Source organism: Panthera leo, chromosome B3 (assembly GCF_018350215.1).
Source record: "Panthera leo isolate Ple1 chromosome B3, P.leo_Ple1_pat1.1, whole genome shotgun sequence".
NCBI classification, from domain to species: domain Eukaryota; kingdom Metazoa; phylum Chordata; class Mammalia; order Carnivora; family Felidae; genus Panthera; species Panthera leo.
Genome location: NC_056684.1, coordinates 31,568,366 through 31,591,394, shown reverse-complemented (window position 1 = coordinate 31,591,394; position 23,029 = coordinate 31,568,366). Strand labels below are relative to the sequence as shown.

At 47.9% G+C, this 23,029-nt stretch overlaps 1 protein-coding gene across 7 annotated transcripts in view; it reads left to right on the top strand.

Moving 5' to 3' along the window:
• The window catches only part of ARID3B (AT-rich interaction domain 3B), a 60,553-nt gene that overhangs the window by 25,480 nt on the left and 12,044 nt on the right, over positions 1–23,029 (top strand). For all 7 annotated transcript variants that reach the window (XR_006203435.1, XR_006203434.1, XM_042941413.1 and 4 more), the window contains exons 3-4: positions 10,758–10,829; positions 11,033–11,105. Coding sequence is in view for 5 of the 7 variants with exons in the window: in XM_042941413.1 (XP_042797347.1) it covers positions 10,758–10,829; positions 11,033–11,105 (145 nt within the window). In the remaining 2 variants the exon portion in view is untranslated. The remainder of the gene's footprint in view (positions 1–10,757; positions 10,830–11,032; positions 11,106–23,029) is intronic.

Below are 23,029 nucleotides of genomic sequence, written 5' to 3'. Positions count from 1 at the left end.
ATTTCTGTGGCACTGATTGTAACGTCTCCTCTTTCATTTCTGAATTTAAATAAATTTTAGTCTTCTCTTTTTTCTTAGTTTAGCTGAACGTTTGTCAATTTTGTTATCGTTTCCAAAAACCATCTGTTAGTTTAGTTCATGTTTTTCTGTTGTTTTTCGAGTGCCTGTTTTGTTTGTTTCTGCTCTGATCTTGATTATTTCCTTCCTTCAGCTAACTTTGGGCTTAGTTTGTTCTTTTTCTAGTTCTTTGATGTGTACAGTTAGGTTGTTTGACATTTTCTTTTTTAACGTAGGCGTTTATTGCTATAAACGTCCCTCTTAGCACTGCTTTTGTTACATTCCATGAGTTTGGGTATGTTGTGTTTATTCTGTTATCTTTGTCACATTGAGCTGTACTAGCTCTTATGCATAGGTCCTTGTCTTTATGTTGCAAGCATTTTTCAGTTGTTGGTCTTTCATCTTGTAGTCCTTTCATCAGGTAGGAGTTTAAATTTTGATGTAGCCATATCAGTTGATCTTTCCCTGTATGGTTTCTCTATTTAAAAAGACCCTCCTCTCCGCAGAATTATAAATATATATGTATATAATTATTATTTTATGATTATATTTTTATTTGTAGGAAATATATACCACATCTTCTTTATCCATTCATCAGTTGATGGACATTTGGGCTCTTTCCTTAATTTGGAATTAATGGGAAGGATATGAAGTGGGGATTGAATGTTTTAATTGCACGACGTCTGTCACATGGATAGCACCTTCATGAGTTGCCTGTAAATGTCAGATATCTAGGCTATTTCCAATTTTTTGCTATTATAAATAAAACTGACTGTATTTCTGGTTATTTAGGGTAGAATTGGAGAACAGAATTCTAAGATCAGGAGGAGACTAGATAGTGAAGCAGTTAAAAGCAGAGACTTAAAGATGTGTTGCCTGCATTTGATTCTCGACTCCTCTGTTCCATTGCTTTGCAACCTTCTACAAGGTGTTTCCTATACCTTCCTTATGCCTTGGTTTTCTCATCTGAAAAATGGAAGTAATAATAGTACCCCCACCCCCTCAGAATTCTACTGAGGCTTAAATGTTTAATACACATGAAATACCGGAACAGGGCCTGGCACGTGGTGAGTACTCAATTGCTGTTAGCGTTAGGGTTTAAGTTTATTTATTTTAAGAGAGAGAGAGAGTGCGTGCATGTGCACTTGAATGGGGAAAGGGCAGAGAGATAGAGAATCCCAAGCAGGCTCTGCCACTGTCAGCACAGAGCCTGATGCAGGACTCATACTCATCAACCGTGAGATCACGGCCTGAGCTGAAATCAAGAGTCAGACGCTTAATGGACTGAGCCACCCAGGCACCCCGTGATGGCATTTTAAGACAAGTGACTTTCTGGAAAAGTCCTGTTGTTTTTATATTTCTATTATGGGAATAAAGGAGATCCCATTGCCCCAACCCCTTGTTATCATTGAGTTTTATCATTAAAAAAAATTTTTTTAATGTTTATTTATTTTTGAGAGTGAGAGAGTAGGAGAGAGACAGAGAGGGAGACAGAAGATCTGAAGCAGGCTCTGCGCCATCAACACAGAGCCCGATGTGGGGCATGAACTCACCAACTGTGAGATCATGACCTAAGCCAAAGTTGGATGCCTAACCGACTGAGCCACCCAGGCGCCCCAAATCTTATCATTTTTTAAAGTTTTGCTAATTTGTAAAATTGAATATGTATAATGGGCTCTTATTATTTTTTTTAATGTATACACTTCTGTTTTCCTCTTGAACCTTAAAATTAAACTGCTGACTTTAGGAAATGGTTTCTATTGCCTTCTAGGTCCCTTTTTTAGAATTATATTTTTAGAACTTGAAGCCCACCTTCTTTTAAGTATTTGTTTCCCCCCAGTTCATCACTTAGCCTGTGGGGATCCTCCTAAGTCTATGCCTGTGGCTTGTTCTTCGGGCACTGACATTCATTTGAGCCCCTGCCACCTGCCGGGCCCTGTGCTGGTGCCCTGGCCTCACAGAGGAGCAAGTTGCTGTGTATGAGAGAAGACAGCTAGGAGAGGTGGCAGGCAGCACGGGGCAGCGGGCATCAGAGTCAGGACGTGTACACATCGTGGTGCCACCCCCCCCCCCCCAAGATGGGGCTGTGGGGTTGGGAGAACCTTAGGAGGAGTTTTCAAAACTACACGTGGGGCCGACTTTTGAACACAAAGTGCAGCTGCCTTTGGTGTGAGGAAACCCTCTCCGTGGAATACCAAGCTTGAAATGAAAGAAGTTTTCTTTTTTTTTTTTACTTTATAAAATAATTTATCATAGCATTTTTTAAAAATGTGTTCTTTCTATACATTTAAAATATGTTGCTTGGAGGCACCAGGCTGGCTCGGTTGGAGCGTGCGACTCTTGATCTCAGGGTTGTGAGTTCGAGCCCTGCATTGGGTGTAGAGATGACTTAAAAACAAAATCTTTTTTTTTTTTTTTTTTTTTAATGTGGCTTTAGAGGCTCCTGGGTGGCTCAGTCAGTTAAGCGTTCGACTCTTGATATCAGCTCAGGTCATGATGTCACAGTGTCATGAGTTCAAGCCCTGCGTCAGGCTCTGTGCTGATAGTGCCAAACCTGCTTGGGATTCTCCCTCTTCCTCTCTCTTTGCCCCTCCCCTGCTCACACTCTCTCTGCTCTCTCAAAATAAATAAACTTAAATAAAATAATAAAATTAAATTTAAAATGTAGCTTGAAAAAAGTTTCATTTAAAAAAGCATTTCTGAAAGCACTGATCTTGGGCATGTTTCCTAACGTCTTCAGATCTCAATTTTCCCTTCCGTTAGGAAGGTCAGATGAGGTGTTTTCCTCCGTTCACAACACTGCTGGCTGGCTGAGCTCTGTGGTTTAAATGGATGGCAGGAGCCAGTATGGAAGTTCAGGGGGCAGATAGCTTACAGGGCGGAATAAGCGTGAGGAACTCTGCTGAGAAAAGGAGCTGGCAGTTGGCTCTGTGGCAGACTTAGACTTGGCAGGGCCGGTCCACTCTTTGGCATAGGGGTATCCTCATCGCCAGCACCGCACTTCCGAGTTTCTTCCTCATTTTATAGGAACACCCCATTTCTGGGCACTCTTAAGTATTGCCTGGAGGGATGGTGTGCCTAGATGGCAAGGTAGGACTGCTGCCCTCTCCCCTCCTCCCCTCCTCCTCCTTTCTACTGCTTAATCAAGAAAGTGTCCCTTAGCTCTTTTTCCAAGCCACCGACTTTCAATTGATCTTTGCTGCTAGTAAGAGGAGGGGAGGTGCTTTCTGGTTCCTGCTAAAGTTACCTGACAGCGGAAGGTGTGCATCTGATAATTATAACTCTGGTGTTTCCAAGGCCTGAGCGATTTAGCTAAGAGCAGTAATCCTGATCTTATCAGGAGGGTTTTGTAGTCCAACAGTGTTGCTTATAACAATATCTGTTTTACTTCCTGGGGCTTCAATCTCCTTTTAGGATTCTCGTATAATCCTGCCCATTACCCCCTTGTGCATGTCTCATTACCTCCTGGAACCAGTTAAAACTGGTGCGAGGGCGAAGATGTTTTTTTTTTCTTCCTACCAAGATCTGGGAATTGAGCTTTTAACATTCCAGCAACATCAACCTGGCCAGCAGTAGAGCAGTCACAGTGAGCATAGATGATACCTGCAGAGCCAAGGGCTAGCCAATGAAAAGGTAAGTTGCTTATTTAAAAAAAAAAAAAAAATTACAATAGTAACAACAGCAATATTCAGCCCAAGTACTTTAGTTACATTTTATATTTCAAAGCAATTAAATAGTATCCATGAGTTTTTGAGATCAGCCCCTTTGAAGTCTAGTTATTTTCCTAATGACTACCTTGAGATTCAGCCCCCAGGAATTTGCCCAGATCCTTGACCTTGGGGTTCAGAATCTATTAGATTATAGAGAGTAGACAGAAAGGAAACACATTACTGTTCTATGTCTTTAGAGAACACTCAAGAATCTCTGCAAAAGTTATCTGAAGTATGTATGAAGGACATGACAGTTTCTTGGAGGTTTCAGAATATGGGGAGCACAGATGAAGAGTTGGTGACTTAGCCTCTGCACTTTAAACCTGAAGGAAAGGGTTAACTCTTGCCTTGGGGAGGAGTGAGGAATGGGAACTAAAATTGCTTTGGACATCTGAGCTGTGCTTTAATAAGATATTCCAGGTGGTCAAGGAGTAATCCTAAAATAGCCTAGATACTTAATTGCTTTTAAAGTCAGGCGCTCCTGTCTCTGGGGAGGTACAGCTCTAAGGAATGTAGTGCTGGCTCCTAAGATCTTGGAGGCGTGGTCTGGTTGGGCTTTTTTTTTTTTTTTTTTTTTTTTTCCTTCTCCTTCCAAATCCCAGTAAAAAGAAAGGCCCAAGGTAGCCTTCTTGGGTCAGGAAACACTGGTTGAATTTCTCCCTTTCTCCCCACCAGAAGCTTGGCTCTTGCTGGTGCCAGCTGCCATAACCTGGCTTGTTCCAGGGTTGTGGAATATTCTCTGTCTTCTCTCCCCTCCCCCCACCTTTCTTTCCCGCACACTCTTACCACCAGCACCAGAGATAGTGGTCTATTCCTGTGTGATTACTTGCCCAGCGTCTTTCCATTCCCATTAGAACCTTTCTTAGGATAAGGTTCACATTTATCCTTTCCCTTTTGTCCCCTTAGTCCAGATCCAGTTAATTCTCTGACTTGGCTGCTTCTTCCCAAGACTTTTCTTTTCTCCCTGGTCCTGCTGTCCCCTACCCCTACCCTAGGCTCTCTGCATGGACTACCACACAGCCTGCCACCCCCTGTGCTGGCTTTCCTCTCCGGTCTTCCGTGCATTTTACAAAAGTAGTGTATCTGCATTGCAAAACGTTATGCGGGCCAAAGCATATTTTGTTACGTGAAGAGTCATACTGCCCCCTTACTAGAAAGGCTAAATATTGTGAAGGTGTCAGTTCACTGAACTGTTTCATAATTTCAGTGCAATCCAGATTTTCTTCACTGGGGTCAAGGGAGAAGGGGGGAGAGCAAGTGATGGGTCTTGCTTGACACATCATTCAAAAGTTAATCTAGAAAAAATAAACAATTGTTTTTTTAATCATCTCTCCCTCTCCATTAGACTGCAAGCTCCAGGAGGTCAGAGGCTCCTAACTGTCTTGCTCTTTTTGCCTCAGAACTTTACACAGTTTCTAGCATATCCTAGGTGATCACATGTTCGTACGGGAATGATATAATGAAAAATTGGAAAGTGAAAATCCCGCATAGTCTCAACCCGATTAGGTGTCTACATACGTTTTTAGATTTCTATTTTTTCCCAACCAAAGTAGGCCATTAAAATCTTCTAAAACACTGGTTTAATCATTTATTTTCTGCTCAGAAGACATCACTGCCTCCCTCCTGTTCACAGTTCAGAGTTTAAATTTCCTCCTGGTATTCAAGGCATTTCACAGCCTGTTCCCACCTCAACTATTCAGACTTGAATCCTCCCTGCCAAAACATGCCTTGTTTATCCCCCCACTCTGTGCTCATTTACACTGTAAATCTCCCCTCAACCCATTCTTCCATGCCGGCTTTATCTCCACCTCTGAGGAGCTCTCCTTTCTTCCACCTCCTGGGCACTTTGTGTTTTGGTACTTTGACTTGCTCTGTTCAATGCTCTGTGTCCAGCTTGTTTTTCCAACTCCATGGTAAAACTCCCAGCAGGGAGAATCACTTTTTGGGGAGTAGGGGTATTCTCAGCAGCTTGCACAATGCTCTCCCTGGGCTGGGTTCTCAGGAAATCAGTGTTGAATGAGTTTGTCATAGGGTCTTTGCTGCTCAGGACAGAAAGGGCCCCTAGAAGCCCTCTCATCCAACCCTGTCCCATGTTGGATTCCACAGCGTGACGTCCCAGACAGATGGCCATCCCGGGACAGGAAGCTGCCCACCTCCTGAGAAGGCCCCCTCCGTTACTGGGCAGTTCTGATTGCTAGAGAAGTCCTTCTTCTGTCGACCTGGGTAATTTCTGCCCCGTAACTCTAGTTCTGCCCTCTGGGGCTTTATGGAAAAAAGGAAAAGAAACAACAACACCTTGCGTCCTCTTCTCCAAGGCAGCCTTTTAGATTTTCAAAGAGTGAATACATTATCCCTCTGTCTTCTGGATCTTCCAGGTTGAAGTGTTGGGGAAGCACTGTTTTAATTTTGAGGAGCAGTCAGGTTAGACTTTGATTCATTATTGTTTGAAGGCCTTTTATGTGCACGTTCACAGTGCTAGGTGCCATATTCTGCCGCCCTCTCAGAGGCGTAACCTGCTTATCTCTCTTTCTCTTTCCCCTGGTGTCCTGTCCCCTGGGGGAAGATGGGTCCCTTCCTACCCAGGATGTTCTGTTTTGGAGGTAGTGGTGAAAGGTTAGCAGTTCTTATCCCAGTACCCCCAGATAAGTCCCCCGGGCAGGTGATGCCTGAGGGCTAGTTTCCTGGTTGGCTGCACTTGCCAGGTGAAACCTAGGAGATGAATCTGGGACTAAAAGGGCCATGACTTGGCAGTGTAGGCTTTTGTGACCAGAGGATTTTCTTCTTCTTCTCCTCCCTCTCTCCTTTCCCGATGTCACACCCGGAACACTCTCTGCTGTTTCTTCCACCCACAAGGCAGGACGGCGTGACAAAGAGAGCCAGACCTGCGTTTGCATGTTGGCACTGCCACTGGGAAGCTCTGAGACCCTGGGCCACTTAAGCAGCTTGCTCTCTTTGAGCCACTGTTTTCCCATCTCTAAAATCACTACCCCTACATCATACAATTCAGTGAGAAAATGCTTGTTAAGCCCCTGGCCCAGTCCTCGCTGCACAGAAGATGCCCAAACATTAGCTTCCCTTCCTTCCCCCAGCCTTCTTCCACTCCCATTTTTGAGGGATTTAAAGGCACGACACTGTGCTTCCCTGGGAAAAATAAACTGAATGTGGATATAGCAACCACAGCTAGCCTTGGATGGGTATTTGGGAACAAACTGTCAGTTTCCTGTGAGCTCCTGGTGAGATCAAAGCTTTTAAGAGAGGTCTTAAGTAGGAGAGGCTGGGAAGGTTGTAAATGGCAGTAAGTGACCACTCACTACTGCCTGCAGCCCTCATGGTAACAGAGCCTGTTCCCCTGGCCGGTAGCCTTGCATGCAGCGGCCCTTCAACTGAAATGCTTTTCTCGGGGACCCCCCTAAACTGTGGAGCTAGCTCCTTTTGGATGTGTGTCCCCCACGCTCACCTCTGCCACTCCTCACTCTCCTCCCCACCATGCTCAGCATCCAAGACAGAAGTCATCGCTGGGCTTCGAGCAGTCACACCCACAGCCTGGTGAGAGGCCAAGAAACCCACACGTCAGCTTGAAGTGAGCTATGTTTTTACAGTAGTTGATCAGAGTGCTGAAGCCTGCAGTCCTCCCCATGAAAGGAGGAGAGAAGAGAGGAGTTGTGGGGTTGGAGGTCCCATGGGGGAGCCCATTCCTGCCTTTCAGTAAACGTGCCCATGCTTTCTCTGTACTAGAGGCTGGGGATACCCTGATGGGATGTGCACAGACTCGAGGGGACACACACAGACTGGGGATGTAGGCGGGACGCAAGTAACCAGCACATCTGGTGATAGCCCAGAGGAGAAAGGCATCAATTCTGCCTGGTGGGCAGAAGCGAGAGTCTTCGTGGAGGAACAGCATTCAGGCTAGACTGTGAAGGGCGGGCAGAGCCAGGAATTACTCTCACTGCAGCCAGAAAATCTTGTGAAGTAGGGTTTAACTGCCCCAAGACCAAGAGAGTCATGCAAAGAGAGCGGACATTTTCTCCTCAGCCCCAACTGAATATTTTAAATTAAGTAATGACCCATCCCAGCCTCGGACAAAAGAAAACAACTCCACTCCCCTGTGGGTTTTTTTGTTTTTTTTTTTTTTATGTTTATTGAGAGAGAGAGCACACACGCATGCTTGCACATGAGCGAGCAGAGGAGGGACAGGAAGAGAGAATCCCAAGCAGGCTCCCTGCTGTCAGCGCTGAGCCCGACATGGGACTCGATCCCACAAACCATGAGATCATGACCTAAGCCAAGAGTCGGATGCTTAACCAACTGAGCCACCCAGGTGCCCTTCCTGTGTTTTCTTTAAATCATAACTAAAATTCCTATCTGTGGAATGGGTCAAATGGTAGCATTGCCCAAAGAGTTGAGTGTCCTCTTTCCGTCCCGTTCTGGCAAATTTCCCTGTCTTCTGTGGTCACTGAGCTAGGGGTGTTAGGCTAAAATCCCATAGCTAAGCAGATTTGCAAGTGTTTCATATTTAGTGAGCCACAGCTAGTGCGAGGTCTGATTCTCCCACCACTTGGGTTCTGATGTCTAAGCAGAGCTGGAGAAAGCCAAGGGGTCATGACAACCCCCAGCCCCCACCCTTCTCCTCTGTTCCTGAGCTGAGCTCTCGCACTTGGGTGTTTATTTTCACACATAGTCACACAGTGGTTGTACTGATGTGCTTGTTTTTACACTCCTCTCCTGCTGTGGAAAGCCCTGTCTGAATTCTAGGTTGTGGATTCTGTCCTCCTCACCCAGCTGAGTGTTAAATAGTTTCTGAGTGAGCATTCTGAGTGCCTGGAAGTTATTGTAATTAGCAAAAAACTGTGTTTTCATCTCTCTTGGTGACTGATAGAGAAAAAATCCTCCTGTGCTTCAGATCTCTAGCTGGAGAGAGTTGGGAATTGAGCTGCCACAGTAAACAGCTGACATAACAGAAGCGGCAATGATCCCCCATTAAATGTCTTTCAGCCGATAGGGGCTCCCGGGATAATTGACTTTCCAGCAGGAATTACTGGCTCAAACAAAATCACTGGGCATTAGGGCAACCTACTGCATCTTTTGAAAGGGGGACTGTAACTCTGTCTGGGTTTGCTGACCCGACAGGCATAATTCATCTTGATTATTCATTGTGCTGGTTCCCACCAGATGATACCAGATTTCTGTTGACTGTAATTACAATGTGGGGCTGAATCTTAGCTTTTTTTTTTTTTTTAAATAGTGTTTCTCCCGCTTGGTTATTGGCTTCCCTGAGCCGAAGAGCTGTAGAGAGATCTCTAACAACGTCTGCCTGGGGAGATGATGAGTGCACAGTCAGATAGCATTTACTGAGCACTTCCTTACACACATCTTTTGTGAGATAAGCAGGGAAACAATTTGGTGTAGCCTGTTTCATTTCAGCTGACAGAGTGTCACTTCTTCTTGGTTATACTTACCTCACGGTGTACTAAATTGCTACTATCAGGAAGTGGGTCTACATCTCAGAGCCCTCTTTGAGTAGGGGAGGCAAAGTATGGTCCCAGAATATAACTGAATAAATAATACCTCCTGCTTTCGGGCAAGCTTGATTAGAGGGGAAGATAGAAAAGAAGGGAATTAGACCAGGCTTTTATGTTACTGACAAGGTTTTACAGCGAGATCCCTATGCAGTCCAAAGAATGTCCTCCCAGGAAACCCCTGCTCCCCATCCCCGGATGCCCCTCCCCAACCATTTACACGCCCCAGTGCCTGCGCATGCGCCCGAAGTCCTCGGGGAGAAATGAGAGAGTGACAGGCTTGGTGCATCCAGTCCCATCCACTGGGTCCTCCACTGACCAGTGTAGACTTCTACTGTGACATTTCATATTCCCCACTGGCAGAGGGCCTGTTTGACTCTTCTGTATGGTATGTGTGTATATTTTTTGAAGAGGTGCCTAATTGACTCAAATAGCCAGTTAAGGCCTTTTAGCAGTGATTATAGTTCATCAGGCATTCGCTGGGGCCTGTTAAGTGCCAGCAATGTGCTCTATGCTGGGGGTACAAAGATGGATGAGAAACTTTTGCTTTCAAGGAGCTTACGATAGGGTGAGGATGATAGATAATTCCAAAGTATGTTAAATTCTAAGCTCAAAATGTATAGCGATTTCTTCCAGAATACTTAGTGCAGCCGAGAGTGAAGGGAAGGCTTCCCCCAGAATATGTTGCCTAATCTAAGGAGTAAGAGTTACCCAACTGAATAAAGGCAGGAAGCAGGTTTCAGGAACATAAACAAGGGTGTATTTGCTATTTCCTCCTAATTGGCTGAATGGTGTTGGTTTAACCCAATCAATTAAATTAGGATTAGGTTTTCATTATTTCTCTAATGGAAATGAATTTCATCCCAGGGGCACAGTCTGTATACCTTGGGAATAACGTCGAACTCTGAAGGCTGTCCTATCACTAGGGAGTTCTGGTCACTAGACTTCCAGCTTCCAGTGGTGAGGTTTAGTGGAGAGACCAGAACTTCAGGGCCTGCCATCTGTGATCCTTTATCCTCCACTTCGAGTGGTCACGTGGCTTTACAGCATGCTATGTAGTATACAAACGTGCCATAAAATCATACAAACACACATGCCGTGTAGAACCTGAAGAAAAGTGGGACAGCTCAGAGTGATGGCTTCGGGAGGATCAGCTAGGGATGAACAGGTTCTCAGAAAGTTGGGCCTTTGTCTCCTCCTCTTCTAGGATTATCAAGGATAAGTAACACCCACCCTCCTCCAACAACTGGACCTGATTCTTCCACCTGACTCCCTCTTACTTTGGAACCATTACTGAAAGCGAAAGAACAAGATGTCCCTGTAAGAGCAGCAGAGGCGGTTACCTGAGGAGTCTTTTACAGTCTGAGCCAAGATAGCACAATTGCTCAGGGTCTTCATCTTTGCCCTAAAAGATTGCCTTGTCCTCTGTCACTCTCCTATTCCCTTCTGAACTCTGTGCTTTGTTCTCCTTTAGAATGGTGGTTTGGCCTGGAGCGATGATGCGGACGGAGGCCGGGGAAGAGAGATCTCTCGAGATTTTGCCAAGGTCTGTAATGTCTCCTTTGTGATAATGAATGGGGCAGCTCTGCAGTGGGTTGTTAAATCTGATCCCCAAGGAATAAGGACGGGAATGGCCCGTGAGTCACATTTGTAGTCATACAGATAGATGGTTGTGTATCTCTGGTGGAAATCTTCCTGCATTAGACGGAATTTTTCATTGTGTTTTTTTCTGGGGGACCGGGATTGCAGCTGTATGAACTGGACGGTGATCCGGAAAGGAAAGAGTTCCTGGATGACCTCTTCGTCTTTATGCAGAAGAGGGGTGAGTGTGCAGTCTCCTCAGTTTTTCAACTCAGTGAATATTAATTGAGTGCTTACTGTGTGTAAGTCACTGTTAGCCATTCTCCCTGCAGAGTGCTGGCATCTTAGCCCAGGAGAACAAGAGGCACTTACTGCTGAGTGGTTCTGACCTAGCAGAGTAGTCGACAACCAGATCGAAGAGGACAGAGAGGGCCTTGGCAGAAAATAAATGGAATGATCCATCTAAATTTGGTCCTGCCTTATTTTTGTTGCTCTCTTCTGATTAACCGGCCTCTCTGGTGTTATTTTAAATTCAAATGTACTTTTTTCTTAGCCTCATACCAACTTTGGGCATCACTTAAACTAGTATGTCAGGTTTCCTCTTGGTGTACCTAGTCCTGCAGACACTGAGAAAGCCCAGTAAAAGACTAGAGGTCCCTCAGGATTTGTTGAGAGGGTCTGAAATGATCTGTGAAAAGGAAAGGCTAACTCGTTTTTTCTTATCCATTGGCTCTGGTTTTTGCACCCCGTGGCTTGGTTTGGGGCGCTCTGCATGGGCACCTACTTTATAATGCGCCTTCTCACTTCTCTGTCCTTCTCTCCTTCTCACTCCCACTCCTCACCCCAGCCATCTCCACTTTGGACCCTGGTGGGACCGAGTCTTGAGCCCAATGACTCAACTTCCTGGCTTTATGTCCTGTCATAGCAATGAGTTCACCAGCCAGGTTAGCCCTCAGGAAGCATGGCCAGAAAGCCAGCCTCTCTAGAAGGTTCTCAGCAACCTGTGTAGTTCCACCTTCATCACCCTCAGGACAGAGCCACACAGCACAGCTGTTCCCACCAGCCTCCTGCCCGGGACCCTGCCTATGTCTGATTGTGTATCCCTTGGTTTCTGTGTCTGCTCCTTTATTGAGACCCGGGAATGAAATCTTCCTCTTTATCCTAGGCTGAGCTATAATGGCAGCCCCCAGCAGGTACTATTCTGCGTTAACTCCTTCCTCTCCCTCTTCTCCCCCGACCCCCCAGCACACCCTTCCCCCTCTCTCCTCCTTCCTCTTCCTTTACCTTGTAAAGCCTCACTGCTGTCCTAGTAGCGTGCATGTTACTGCTGGTTTGCTTACAGAGGTAGTAGGAAGTTTGGTGTCTCCGTGTCCTCCCATCTCCAAGCCTCTCAGAGCCGTCCAGGCAGCCCACAGTTTACTCCTCCAGCTGCTATCTGGAGCTGCATGTGCCAATGCAAAACAAGAATATAATCCCCAAAGATAATGTGACTGGCAGCAGTGAAACTCCCTGGTTGCCCTGAGAGCGAAAAATCCACTTAATACTTTGGTCTCCCTTCCAATTACCTTTTAATTATTTACAAGCTCCACAAGCCCAGCTGGTGCAAACCCAGGAGCTGATCTCGTCTCAGAGGGGCTGCCACAGCAATATAGATTTTAATCAGCAGTGTGGCTCCACTGCTTTCTTTTCTACTTTATTGTCTCCCTTCCCAGAAGGATTTTTAAAGGAAAATGGAAGTTAGATCATCCTCGCCAAGAGTGAATGTCGGAAATTATTTGTTTACTGCTCTGTGTCCCCAGTAGACTAGGAGCTCCTTGAGGACAGCCACTTTATCATTTCTTTGTGTCCCGGTGCTCACACAGGACCGTACAGGGAGGTGCTCAAGATGTGTTTGCCGTGCAAGCAGTCCTAACTCAGGTTTTCTGCACTTAGCTGGCCCCACGCAGGAAGGCTGAGCTGCCCCGCTCTGGGTAGCCGCCCTGTAATCTGAAGTCAGCAGTAGAAAGCAGCGTGTGCCGAGAAGCCTGCCATGCTGTGGCAGCTGGGGACTGCCACAGTACCATCTAGGATATTTCTCAGGGACCCTGAAACAGGGAACTGCCACACTGCCATCTAGGATATTTCTCAGGGACCCCGAAGCAGGAGTGAGTGACTCCCTTTGATCGTGTCAGTTTATGGTTATTCAGGCTGGGCAAATCTTTTCCTTCTTTCTTTCTTTTTTTTTAATGTGTATTTTTTGAGAGAGAGAGAGGAGGGAAAGAGACAGAGCATGAGTGAGGAAGGAGCAGGGAGACACAGAATCTGAAGTAGGCTCCAGGCTCTGAGCTGTTATGACAGCACAGAGCCCGACGCAGGCTCTCACAGTCCAGAAGATCATGACCTGAGCCGAAGTCGGGCGCTTAACCGACTGAGCCACCCAGGCGCCCCTGGGCAAATCTTTTTCTGTCCTCACCACTTACGTTAGGTATTTCACTGTTTGCTGGCATCACCTGTAGGAAGGAAACAGTGGAGTCCATTTTGCAATTTGTTAGTTACCCAAATACAAGGTTTCTCAGCCTCAGCATATTTACTTTGGGGACTGGACAGTCCTTTGCTATAGGGGCACCCCCCCCCAAGTCATGATAACCAAAAATATTTCTAGATATTGTAAATGTCCCCTGGGGAAGAAAACCACGCCTTCCCCATTGAGAACCACTGCTAGAAAGATGGGAAAGAGGGTGAAGTTCTAAAATTGCCTTCACAGAGAAATTCTTTATGGAAATCATCTTCCCTCCACTCAGGTAGCCCTACCTGAGGGTGGTGGGGGCCTGTGCCAGGCAATATCACAGGCGCCCCTCCTGTGGCCAAGTGCCGGAAGAGTGCGTGCCGGGCCCCTGTTCTGGGCTGGGGTACAGGGGAGGCCTCTGCACCTCCACCGCATTGGAGGTAACAGGTGGAAGACCCACACAGGTGGAGGCAGAAGCGTGGTGGCACCCATGGGCCAGGCACAGCTGGAAGAATCCTTCATTGTCTGTGGCCTGGGTGAGTCAACTGGCACCAGATTGTGAAGAGCTGTGGCTGGCCGAGAAGTTAGCACTTTAGTCTGTGGACATAAAACATGGGGCGCGTCACCAGAGCTGGGCCTTCAGGAAGCTTGCCGTGCGTGGCAAGCAGGGGTGATGGGGGCAGAGAGGGGAGAATGAGGCACAGAGACATTATGGAGGTTGTTCCCTTTAAACTCACAGTGGTCTCCTCTCTGGAAAACTAGCATCTAAGGCTATAAACTAGATTGTGTGGCCCAAGAGGGCTCGGAGCAGATCACAGTTTTATTCATGTGACGCTTGCCGTCTTCCCTCTTCACACAGTGGTGAGACCAAGGGCCCTTAGACATTTGTGACTGGTTTCATCACTCCCAAATCGGAGTGTCTGGGACACTCAGGGGCCAGGTATCGTTAGCTGGGTCGGAGGAAAAGCCTCAGAGATCCCGGCAGCAGGGCAGCGACTCCTCCTCCAGGGCCAAGGGGAAGGACAAACATAGATTTCACAGGAGCCACTGAAGATGGCCTGGGTTTGAAAGGCTTGGTGACTCCCACCTGGACCGTGAGTGGGGCCGGGCAGCTTTGACACGGCAGGCCGCACTGCAGGGGAAGCAGACAGGGCTGCAAGGGAGGCAGCGCCCAGCAGGCTGCCCAGCGAGTGCAGCTGCAGGTGATAAACGGCTGTCCAGCGGCAGAGGGGCCAGGCCGTAACTGCTGCTTTGTGCAGCGTCTCCCTCGCTTGTTAACGTGTTCGGGTGAATTGACTGCCACAGATGGGCCTTTCAGCTCCGGGCACCTTGGTTTCTGGGCCGATGGTCCCCTCCCCCACCAGCAGAACAAGCTGCCCCAGAAGGAGCCTGAGAAGAGGCCGAGGCAGCGCCGCGTTGTCGGGCTGTCTCCTGCCTGCCTTGGGAAACAGCCGCTGTGGCCCTGTCGGCAGGCACATGGCAGGGGAAAGAGCTGTAGACGGGGTGCAGGGCCAGGCTCGCGCCCCACCCATCTCCATGATCGGGAGCAAAGCATTCTCCTTCTGGGGGCCACAGATTCCTTATGTGTAAAATGTGAGGGTTCAATTCGAGTTAATCTGGAAGCTTCTTCCAAGTTCTGTGTTTTGTATCATGTCCATGATTGTGTCTTTTGCACTACCAACAACAGGTCACCCTCACTTACCAAAAAGATAGCAATTTTCTGTCGAAACAGTTGTGTAAAAACAATACTGAGGGGGCGCCTGGGTGGCTCAGTTGGTTAAGCGTCCGACTTTGGCTCAGGTCATGATTTTGCTGTCCGTAGTACGAGCCCCGCGTCGGGCTCTGTGCTGCCAGCTCGGAGCCTGGAGCCTGCTTCGGGTTCAGTGTCTCCCTCTCTCTCTGTCTCTCCCCTGCTCACGCTCTGTCTCTCTCTGTCTCTCAAAAAGAAATAAATGTTAAATTTTTTTTAAAAAGTATTTAAAAAAGAAAACTATACCGAGGATCCCCCCAAAAACAAGTACTTCTCCCCTTTCCATGCCTAAGCCAAATTGAATTAAACAAGTTGCTTTTGATCTTGACCCCCACCCATGTTTCTCTGGAAAGACGGGTTAGATTTCAGAGTTCTGATGCCCCTTCTTGCTTATTACCTTTTGCTGTGTGCACACACACGCACCTGTCTATGTAGAAAATACACACGCGTTTCTTTGCAAAAAATAAAGCCAAATCATTGTAAGTAAAATTCTCTGGCTAATTGAACTGACTATGGATGGTTTCTGAGATCTCATTCCGTGTTAGATTTTCCAGGGGGAAGTCTAGGTAGGCTGGAGGGGGACTAATTTGGAAGTCTGATAAGCAAGGGCTTATAAACAGTTCCATTCTCCGACAGTGAGGAAGAAAAGCTTGTTCCCTAGGTGGTGAAACAGAAAGAAATATGTCATCAAAGAGGAGAAAGAGGATGATTTTGCTGTTATTTTTATTATCCCATGTGTTTTATAGACCCCTTTCAACCCATTTTCTGATCTGCCGCTCCGCACAGCTCTAGCTCTGAGGGGTAGCGAGAGCAAAAGTTACCAGGTTAAGTGACTTGCCTAAGGTCACAGAGCCGACTTAGCACTTGTCCCCCAACTCCAGGCCAGTGCTCTTTCCCTCTCCTGCAGCGCCTTTGAGAAACAGCCCCTTGTGCCAGCAGCTCCGTCGCTTCCTGTTCAGGCAGTGGGCAGGCTTTGTCTTGCCTTCAGCCTTCTGAGCCCCACAGAGAATGCTGGTCTGCCTCCGCAGGCCAGTGTGTGGTAGAGTCTGACAGCATCTAGCTGATTAACACGGGGGTAGGACTGTTCGCGTGAGAGAGGTCTTCATCTCAGGGTAAGGCCCGCCTCTCAGGGAAGGGCAGATGTGACGATTCACAGTAGCACAGAGGCTGCCATCTGTCAAGGCAGGATGGGGGGGTGGGGGGCACGGGAGAGGGAAGGTCTAACGCATCTTACACGCACCCAGAGCACCCCCGAACAAGGCTCTGCTCTCCCTGCCCTAGCCAGACACACCAGGTAAGTGAGCTGCTTAGTCACATAGAGGACGAACTTTGTCAAGCCCTCACCCGGAGAACTGCCCTCCTCCCCCAACTAGTTCTGTTCAAGGCTGCAAACTGACCTTGGTTTTCCCAGATGGATTGTTGAATCTGTTTTTGATGTGTATATACAAAGAATTTACTGTGGGAAAAGGGCTTGGTCTGCCTCAAAGTGCGATTTGAGTGTTTTTCCTTCTGTTGTGTGCTTATCTATCCATCTCAGGCAAGGAAATGTTCATGACATATATCGCTCTGCCTTTTGGTGGAAGCAGTTTCTCATATATTCTTTGTAACTTGCAGTAAATGGTCTATGCCATGGACACTCTTCCTGATAGACTAAAATACGTGTCTCTGTCAGATGAAATAGGCTTTGGGGCTTCGTTTTCTAACTTTAGCACCAAATGAAAGTCTAAAATGCAAATATTTGTCTCATGATTGGCCTTTGTTTGAAGCCAAATCTTTTTCTCTCCCCAGGTGTTCCAACTATTAATATACTGGGTTTTTTCCCCCTTTTTTTCCCACTTACAATAGTCATTTAATATCCTATATCTATTCAGTTATTCCTAATAATAGGAAGGGATCCTGGTTTTTGGAGGGCATGATTAATTTGAAGAGCCCAATTTTGTCATTAAATTCAGCCTCTTCCCCTCCAGATCTTTTACTGATACTTTAGCACTTGGTAAAATTGAGTTGATAGTTTGCCCTTCTTTGTTCCAAGTGAGCTAATACTTAATACCTCATTCAAGGGTTGATGTAGGAATAGTCTAAAGCAAGGATTTGGTCCACTTACATGGTGAGAAGATCTACTGAGCACTGAGAAGCCAGTGGCATGGTTTGGCAATAGAAGACAGTCATGAACTGCCTAGGCCAAAAGGCCCTTGAGTTCTTGTACCTTTCCCCAGCCAACTTTCCACCCCCTCTCCTGGAGACACCAGCTAGGTCTGTTGGTCAGCAGCAGTCAGAGAAAGCAGAGAAGACATGATGATCCACCTCCTTCTAACTCCTTGACCAACTTCTCTGAACATAGTTTTTAAGGAAGGAGACAGCACGGCCCTGACCTTACAAGCCATAGTAGAACACAGCATTGCACATTGAACTTCACCTAAAGCAATTAGCCTGAGCTAGAGTATCAAAAAGGGTGAGGAGTTTGGGGCACCTGGGTGGCTCAGTCGGTTAAGCGTCCTGAGTCTTGATTTTGGCCTCAGGTCATGATCTCACGGCTTGCGAGTTTGAGCCCTGAGTCAGGCTCTGCACTGATATAGCTTGTGGAGCCTGCTTGGGATTCTCTTTCCCTCTCTCTCTCTCTCTCTCTTTCTCTCTCTCTCTCTCTTTCTCTCTCTTTCTCTCTCTTTCTCTCTTTCTCTCTCTCTCCCCTTCTCCCTGTCCCTGCCCCCTTGGCCCTCCCCTGCTCCCACATGCATACTCTCTCTTAAAATAAATAAACTTTTTTTTTTTTTTTTTAAGTTGAGGAGTTTAACATTTAACCTCTCAGGTTGTGGTCCCTCCAGTACTCCCATGCATTGCTGCTGGCAATATAAATGGGCATAACCACTCTGGAAATTTATTTGGTAGTGTTTACTGTAGCTGAGCATATGCCAAACCCTGTCATTCATTAATTCCACTCGTAGGTGTATTCCCAAAGAAATGAATGCTGTGTTCACTGAAAGACATCTCAAGAATATTCAGAGCAGTACCATTTGTTAGAGCCAAAAACTGGAAAGAACCCCAATGTCCATCAGCAGTAGAATGGACAGATAAATGGTGCCATAGTCACACAGTGGAATAGTGCGCAGCAATAAAAAGGAACGAACTGCTGTACGCACTGGAGGGATCTCATAGGCCTAATGTTGAGCAAAAGAAGCCAGACACACAGGGTAGATATTACGTGATTACACGTATGTAAAGTTCAAGCATATCACCTGTGGTGGTGACACATGTCAGGGTGATGGCTACCTCCTGGGAGAGAAGAGGTGGGGAATGCGTATTGATTGGGAAGGGGCATGAGAATTTTCTGGGGTGCTGGAAATGTTCTGTATTTAGATCTGAGAAGTGGTTACAGGGGTGTACACAGAAGCAGAAATCCAGTGAGCTGTGTATTAAGATGAGCGCACTGTGGTGTGTATCTGCTGGACCCACTCGGTGGGAAACCAGAAGTAGAGCTTAAAGATACCTGTCAGTCCAGTACTGGGACGCTTGAGCATCTTGCCTCTGCTCTGTTTTGTGGGACAGTCAGCCACACGCTGCACCGAACGCTGCCAGACACGGCTGCCCCGTCTCCTGGCGTGAGGTATTTTCTACATAAACAAGTTGGGAGAAAAATCACCCGTCGTTTCTTTGCCTGTTCCTGGGCGGCAGGACCAGAGAAGGAATGAATATGCAGAGGAATGGGCAGGAAGCCTGTCCGTCTGCCCGTGCACACCCCCGCTTAACACGGGCCTTAATTCTTTTAGGCTCTCCAGTCGACCGCCCGGCTCTCTTGACAGGCAGTGGAAATGATTAATGATCATTTTCAAAGCCAGGAAAAAACAGCGAGGGTCCTTGGCAGGGCCACGTCCTGGGTCCTGGGCCCTCACCCCTGATCAGCGGGCGGGAAGGCAGCCATGTGACCGTCTCGGGTCCCCGCCCCTGACTGTGTCTCGTCTTCGTTGGAACAGGCCCATTTTCTGTGGTGGGGTGGATGTGCCACCTCCCATCTTTGTCTCCAGCGCCCAAGGAGGCTGTCTCCTCCCTCCGCCCTCACCCCTACCCCTTCCCCCTATCTCTGCAGTCTTGAGTGGCAGGAAGGAGAGCGAAGTACCAGGGAGCAGCTTTTCTTTGGCTCCATGTGTCTGGAAGTTACCAATGACAGCTTTGGCCTTGCTAGTGCCGTGCCCCAGCGGCGTTCCCACCACCCAAGGGTTAAAGCCCCAGGAGCCCCACAGCCTCTCTGGGTCCCTGGCCCTCATAAAAGCCTTTCTGCCTAGTCCCTTGGGCTGCCTCAGGCTCCCTGGCTGAAATCTGATAAGGGCCCTCTTTGTTGGAACTGTCAGTCTCCTTTATTGAGGAGGGAACTGGAGACCAGCGGCATTTCTTGGGGTACAGATAAGGCCCTGGATTCCTGTCAGAGGGAGCATGATTAATTACCCTCAATCCTAGCTCCTGCTTTGATAGCAGTGACTGACAGTACACAGGCTCCCCCATCAGGTGCTCACGCCCCCTCTGGGAGGCCTGATGGGGGTGGAGATTCAGCCTCCTGCAGGGCCAACGCTAGTGACCCACGAAGCGCTCTTGCAAAGGCCGTTTGCCTCCTTCCTGGTTCTCTGCAGGTTGTTTTTGCTCTTATTGTGGACAGAGATCTGTTACCTTCCAGGTGAAGAGCCTCCTTAGAGGAAGATATAATCCAGCCCAGAGAGCAAGCCAGAGACACCCCTCTTCCCTGCAAGGCTGGGGGAAGAGCGTATGGCCGTGGTCCTTAGCCACACAGGGGCCTCCATAGGACAAGTTCCTAAACCATCCACCTAAAGTCACTTGGCAACATTATTCCATAATTCAGGCAAGCTCCTAAAACCAACTCACCCTCCCTTCGGCAATAATCACAACTATCCATTTTTGTTTTAAGTTTTTATTCATAGACTCATAGGACTGAAAGGCATCTAGCCCAAATTCCTCATTTCACAGATGGAGACACTGAGACCCGAGTATGTCAGTCCCTCGTCCCCACTCCCCAGTATGATATATTGGTCCTCTTTCTTGTTCAGAAGGTAAACTCCACTACAAGGCCTTCCCCCATCTCTCTTCATAGCTGAGTCTCCTTGAGGCAAGGGAGATGGCTGCCAGGTCCGTTAAGCACAGGGCAGCCTGCAGAGACAGACCAGTCTGAGGGTCCTGTTTCTGTCGTTTGTCTTGAAGCCAGCGCAGGTTTTGTGTATGGATTGTCTGGACAGTGTGAGAAAACCGTACCGTCCTCTACATCTAGCACTCAGAATAGTCTCAGCTTTGTTTCTGACAGTATCGGGGTGCCTCCTACCCTGGGAACTATTTTCAGCAGTTTCACCGAGGGCCAGACTCTGGGAAGATAGCACCCTGCCCCCTTACCCACTCGTCTCTGCACCAGGGTGCCAGCTGTATCCCAGACCTGTGCTTTCTCCCCAGGGGTGCTGGGACGAGGTCACTTTTTGGTTAGATTTACGGCCTATGACTTCACGTGCCACTGTGCCCCTTTCTTGTCGCCTCAGCTCCTATACCTACCTCTGTTTCCCCTGCCCTGAACAGTTCTCAGCCTCATGCAGTCACATTCTGTGTGACTATCAAAACGCTAACTTTTCATGAAATTTCTACATCTGTAATGTTGTCTCTCAAAGAAGCCATGTCAAATGGCTAGACAGTCCAGTGATGACTAGGGAATAGCCTCCAGAGGCCATGTGAGCTACACCTGAGAACCTTTCATGGTTCATAGCTACACCTCATCTTCAAACAAAATCAGTATAAACAGCTTGGTCACTTTCTATTCTCCTGGCTTGCCTCCATAAATGACCGTGTCCAAAAGTACAATACACTGTTTACGTTTGAAGATTTACCAGCATCGGAGATTGTAATGAAAATCGTGTAAATTATGAAGGCCATTTGCAAATGGATTTCGAAAACCAGATACATAGCTCCCATCTGTGACGGTTGGAGGACAGCACTCCCATCAGCTGGGCAAGCCCTGCCTCGTGGTTGGTTACACACTCAGCCACACCCGTCTGTGTATAGCCCAGACCCGGCTGCCCTCCACTCTTTAACACATGCTGCCCCTTCTCTTTGACCCCACTGAACGTGTTCATGGTCTCTTTACCTTCTCAAAACCACCTCCCCCCCAACTCTCCATCCATCCTTCTGCTGCCTGTCCACTTTTCGTGGGACCTGGACGCAAAGACCTTAACAACCCTGGGCTTCCATTCCCCCAGTTTGTTTACTAAGGGTCGTGACCCTAATGAGCCCGCTGGGACCTGAGAGGAGACAGTGACTTCTGTTCAGGGTTGTCGGCCTCAGACACCTGACTTGATGCTGGTGACAGGTCTGGCGGGCGCACTGCAAGCATTACGGAAATGCATCTGAGATGCCAAGTTGGGTAACCCAGAGCTAGTAGCTATGACTCTGAGGAGCATTTTTTTTTTTTCCAACCTGCACAGTAGTTTAACTTATTACACACTATACCATTTAAGAGATGGTGAAGGAGAAACAGTCTCTGCCTTCACAGAGCTGACAGTCGTCCTGGGCTACCCAGTGAACATAGGTAAAATGATCAGAGACTAAGTATCGCTGAACTTGTAGGTGTCATAACAGGAATTCGGAGAGAGAAGAAATCCCTGTGAACTAGGATAGCTAGAAGATTCTTCCTGAAGGCCACTATGGAGAGGACTTGAGCAGAGGCAGGTCATGTTAGGCTTGATGAGGGAGAACACCAAACAAACCATGGAGGAGAAATGGGCCTGGTTTGGGGAGTGTCATGAGGGGACCCAGCTAGTGAGTGAGAGTGAGTTGTTGGGATGCTTGAAATACTTTGTAGGTAACCTTTTAAGGGGTGTTGGGGCCCCAGGTGATGAGACTGGGCTTGTGGGGCGGGATGGGCAGGCATAAGAGTCTGTAGGTGTTGAACAAGGATGCCAGGGCTGTGGTGGCAGCCGTGCTCAGGGTGAACGCATGGGTAAAGAGGCCGCCGTGGGCTGGGAAGGCAGATACGTTTGAGAAGTGCCTCAAAGGAAGGATCAGGGGAGCCTCCTAACAACCTCAAGAGGGGCGATAGGGGAGAGAAGAGGAGCCGGTGCTGCCCAAGACCTCAGAGGATGATGGTGGTGCTGGAAGGAAAAGGAAGTGATGGGAGAGGACGGGCTGGCTTGGGGATAAGGGTAATGTCAGTGTGAACATTCTGACTTGGAAGGGAACGGGTCACTGTGAAGATGTCCAGGAAGCTTCTGCAAATGCGAGGGGGCCTTGGGAGTGGTCCTTCCAGAGTCTGGGCGATGCCATGAGGGTGTGAACTCGCCTGGGCCATGAGTGTGCTTCGGCAGACAGGCCTCCCGAAGGACGTGGACCTTAGCCCTGTCCTTCCAGGAGACCAGTTCTGCCATACCAGGCTCTCGTGTTTACGTCCGGAATCAGGTTCACTGCCCAGAACACAGGGAGAAAAAGTGAACCAACACAAACTGTGTGTCTTGGCAGTGTACCCACAGTCCTCTGCATATTTTACCTGTGAATCTTTGGATCTAACACTATGACCCCTTTTGTTTTGACCCTCTAAGGACCAGCTGATCAAGACAAAAGTTCTTCCAGACCTCCTGCCCCCTCCCGACACTTAGAAAAGAGGCCTGGTGCTGCCATCCAGCTCCACATACATGTTCATGCTCAGGCTGTTTGCTCTTCGTGCCTCTAGCTTGCATTATCCTGTAAAAGAGTTGATGAGGCCAGTGTTCCAGGGCTAGGAAGAAAATGGCATTCCTTGAGGGGAAAGAAGCAGGAAGAGCTGAAATAAACAGCACTTCTCGAAAACCAAGCTGGCTCACCGTCCACCAGGCAGGCAGTGAGACCTCAGCAAGACTGGGGCAGTGGGAGGGGGCCAAGGCAGAGGAGAGCAGCCTGTGTACAGTAAAAGGAGTTT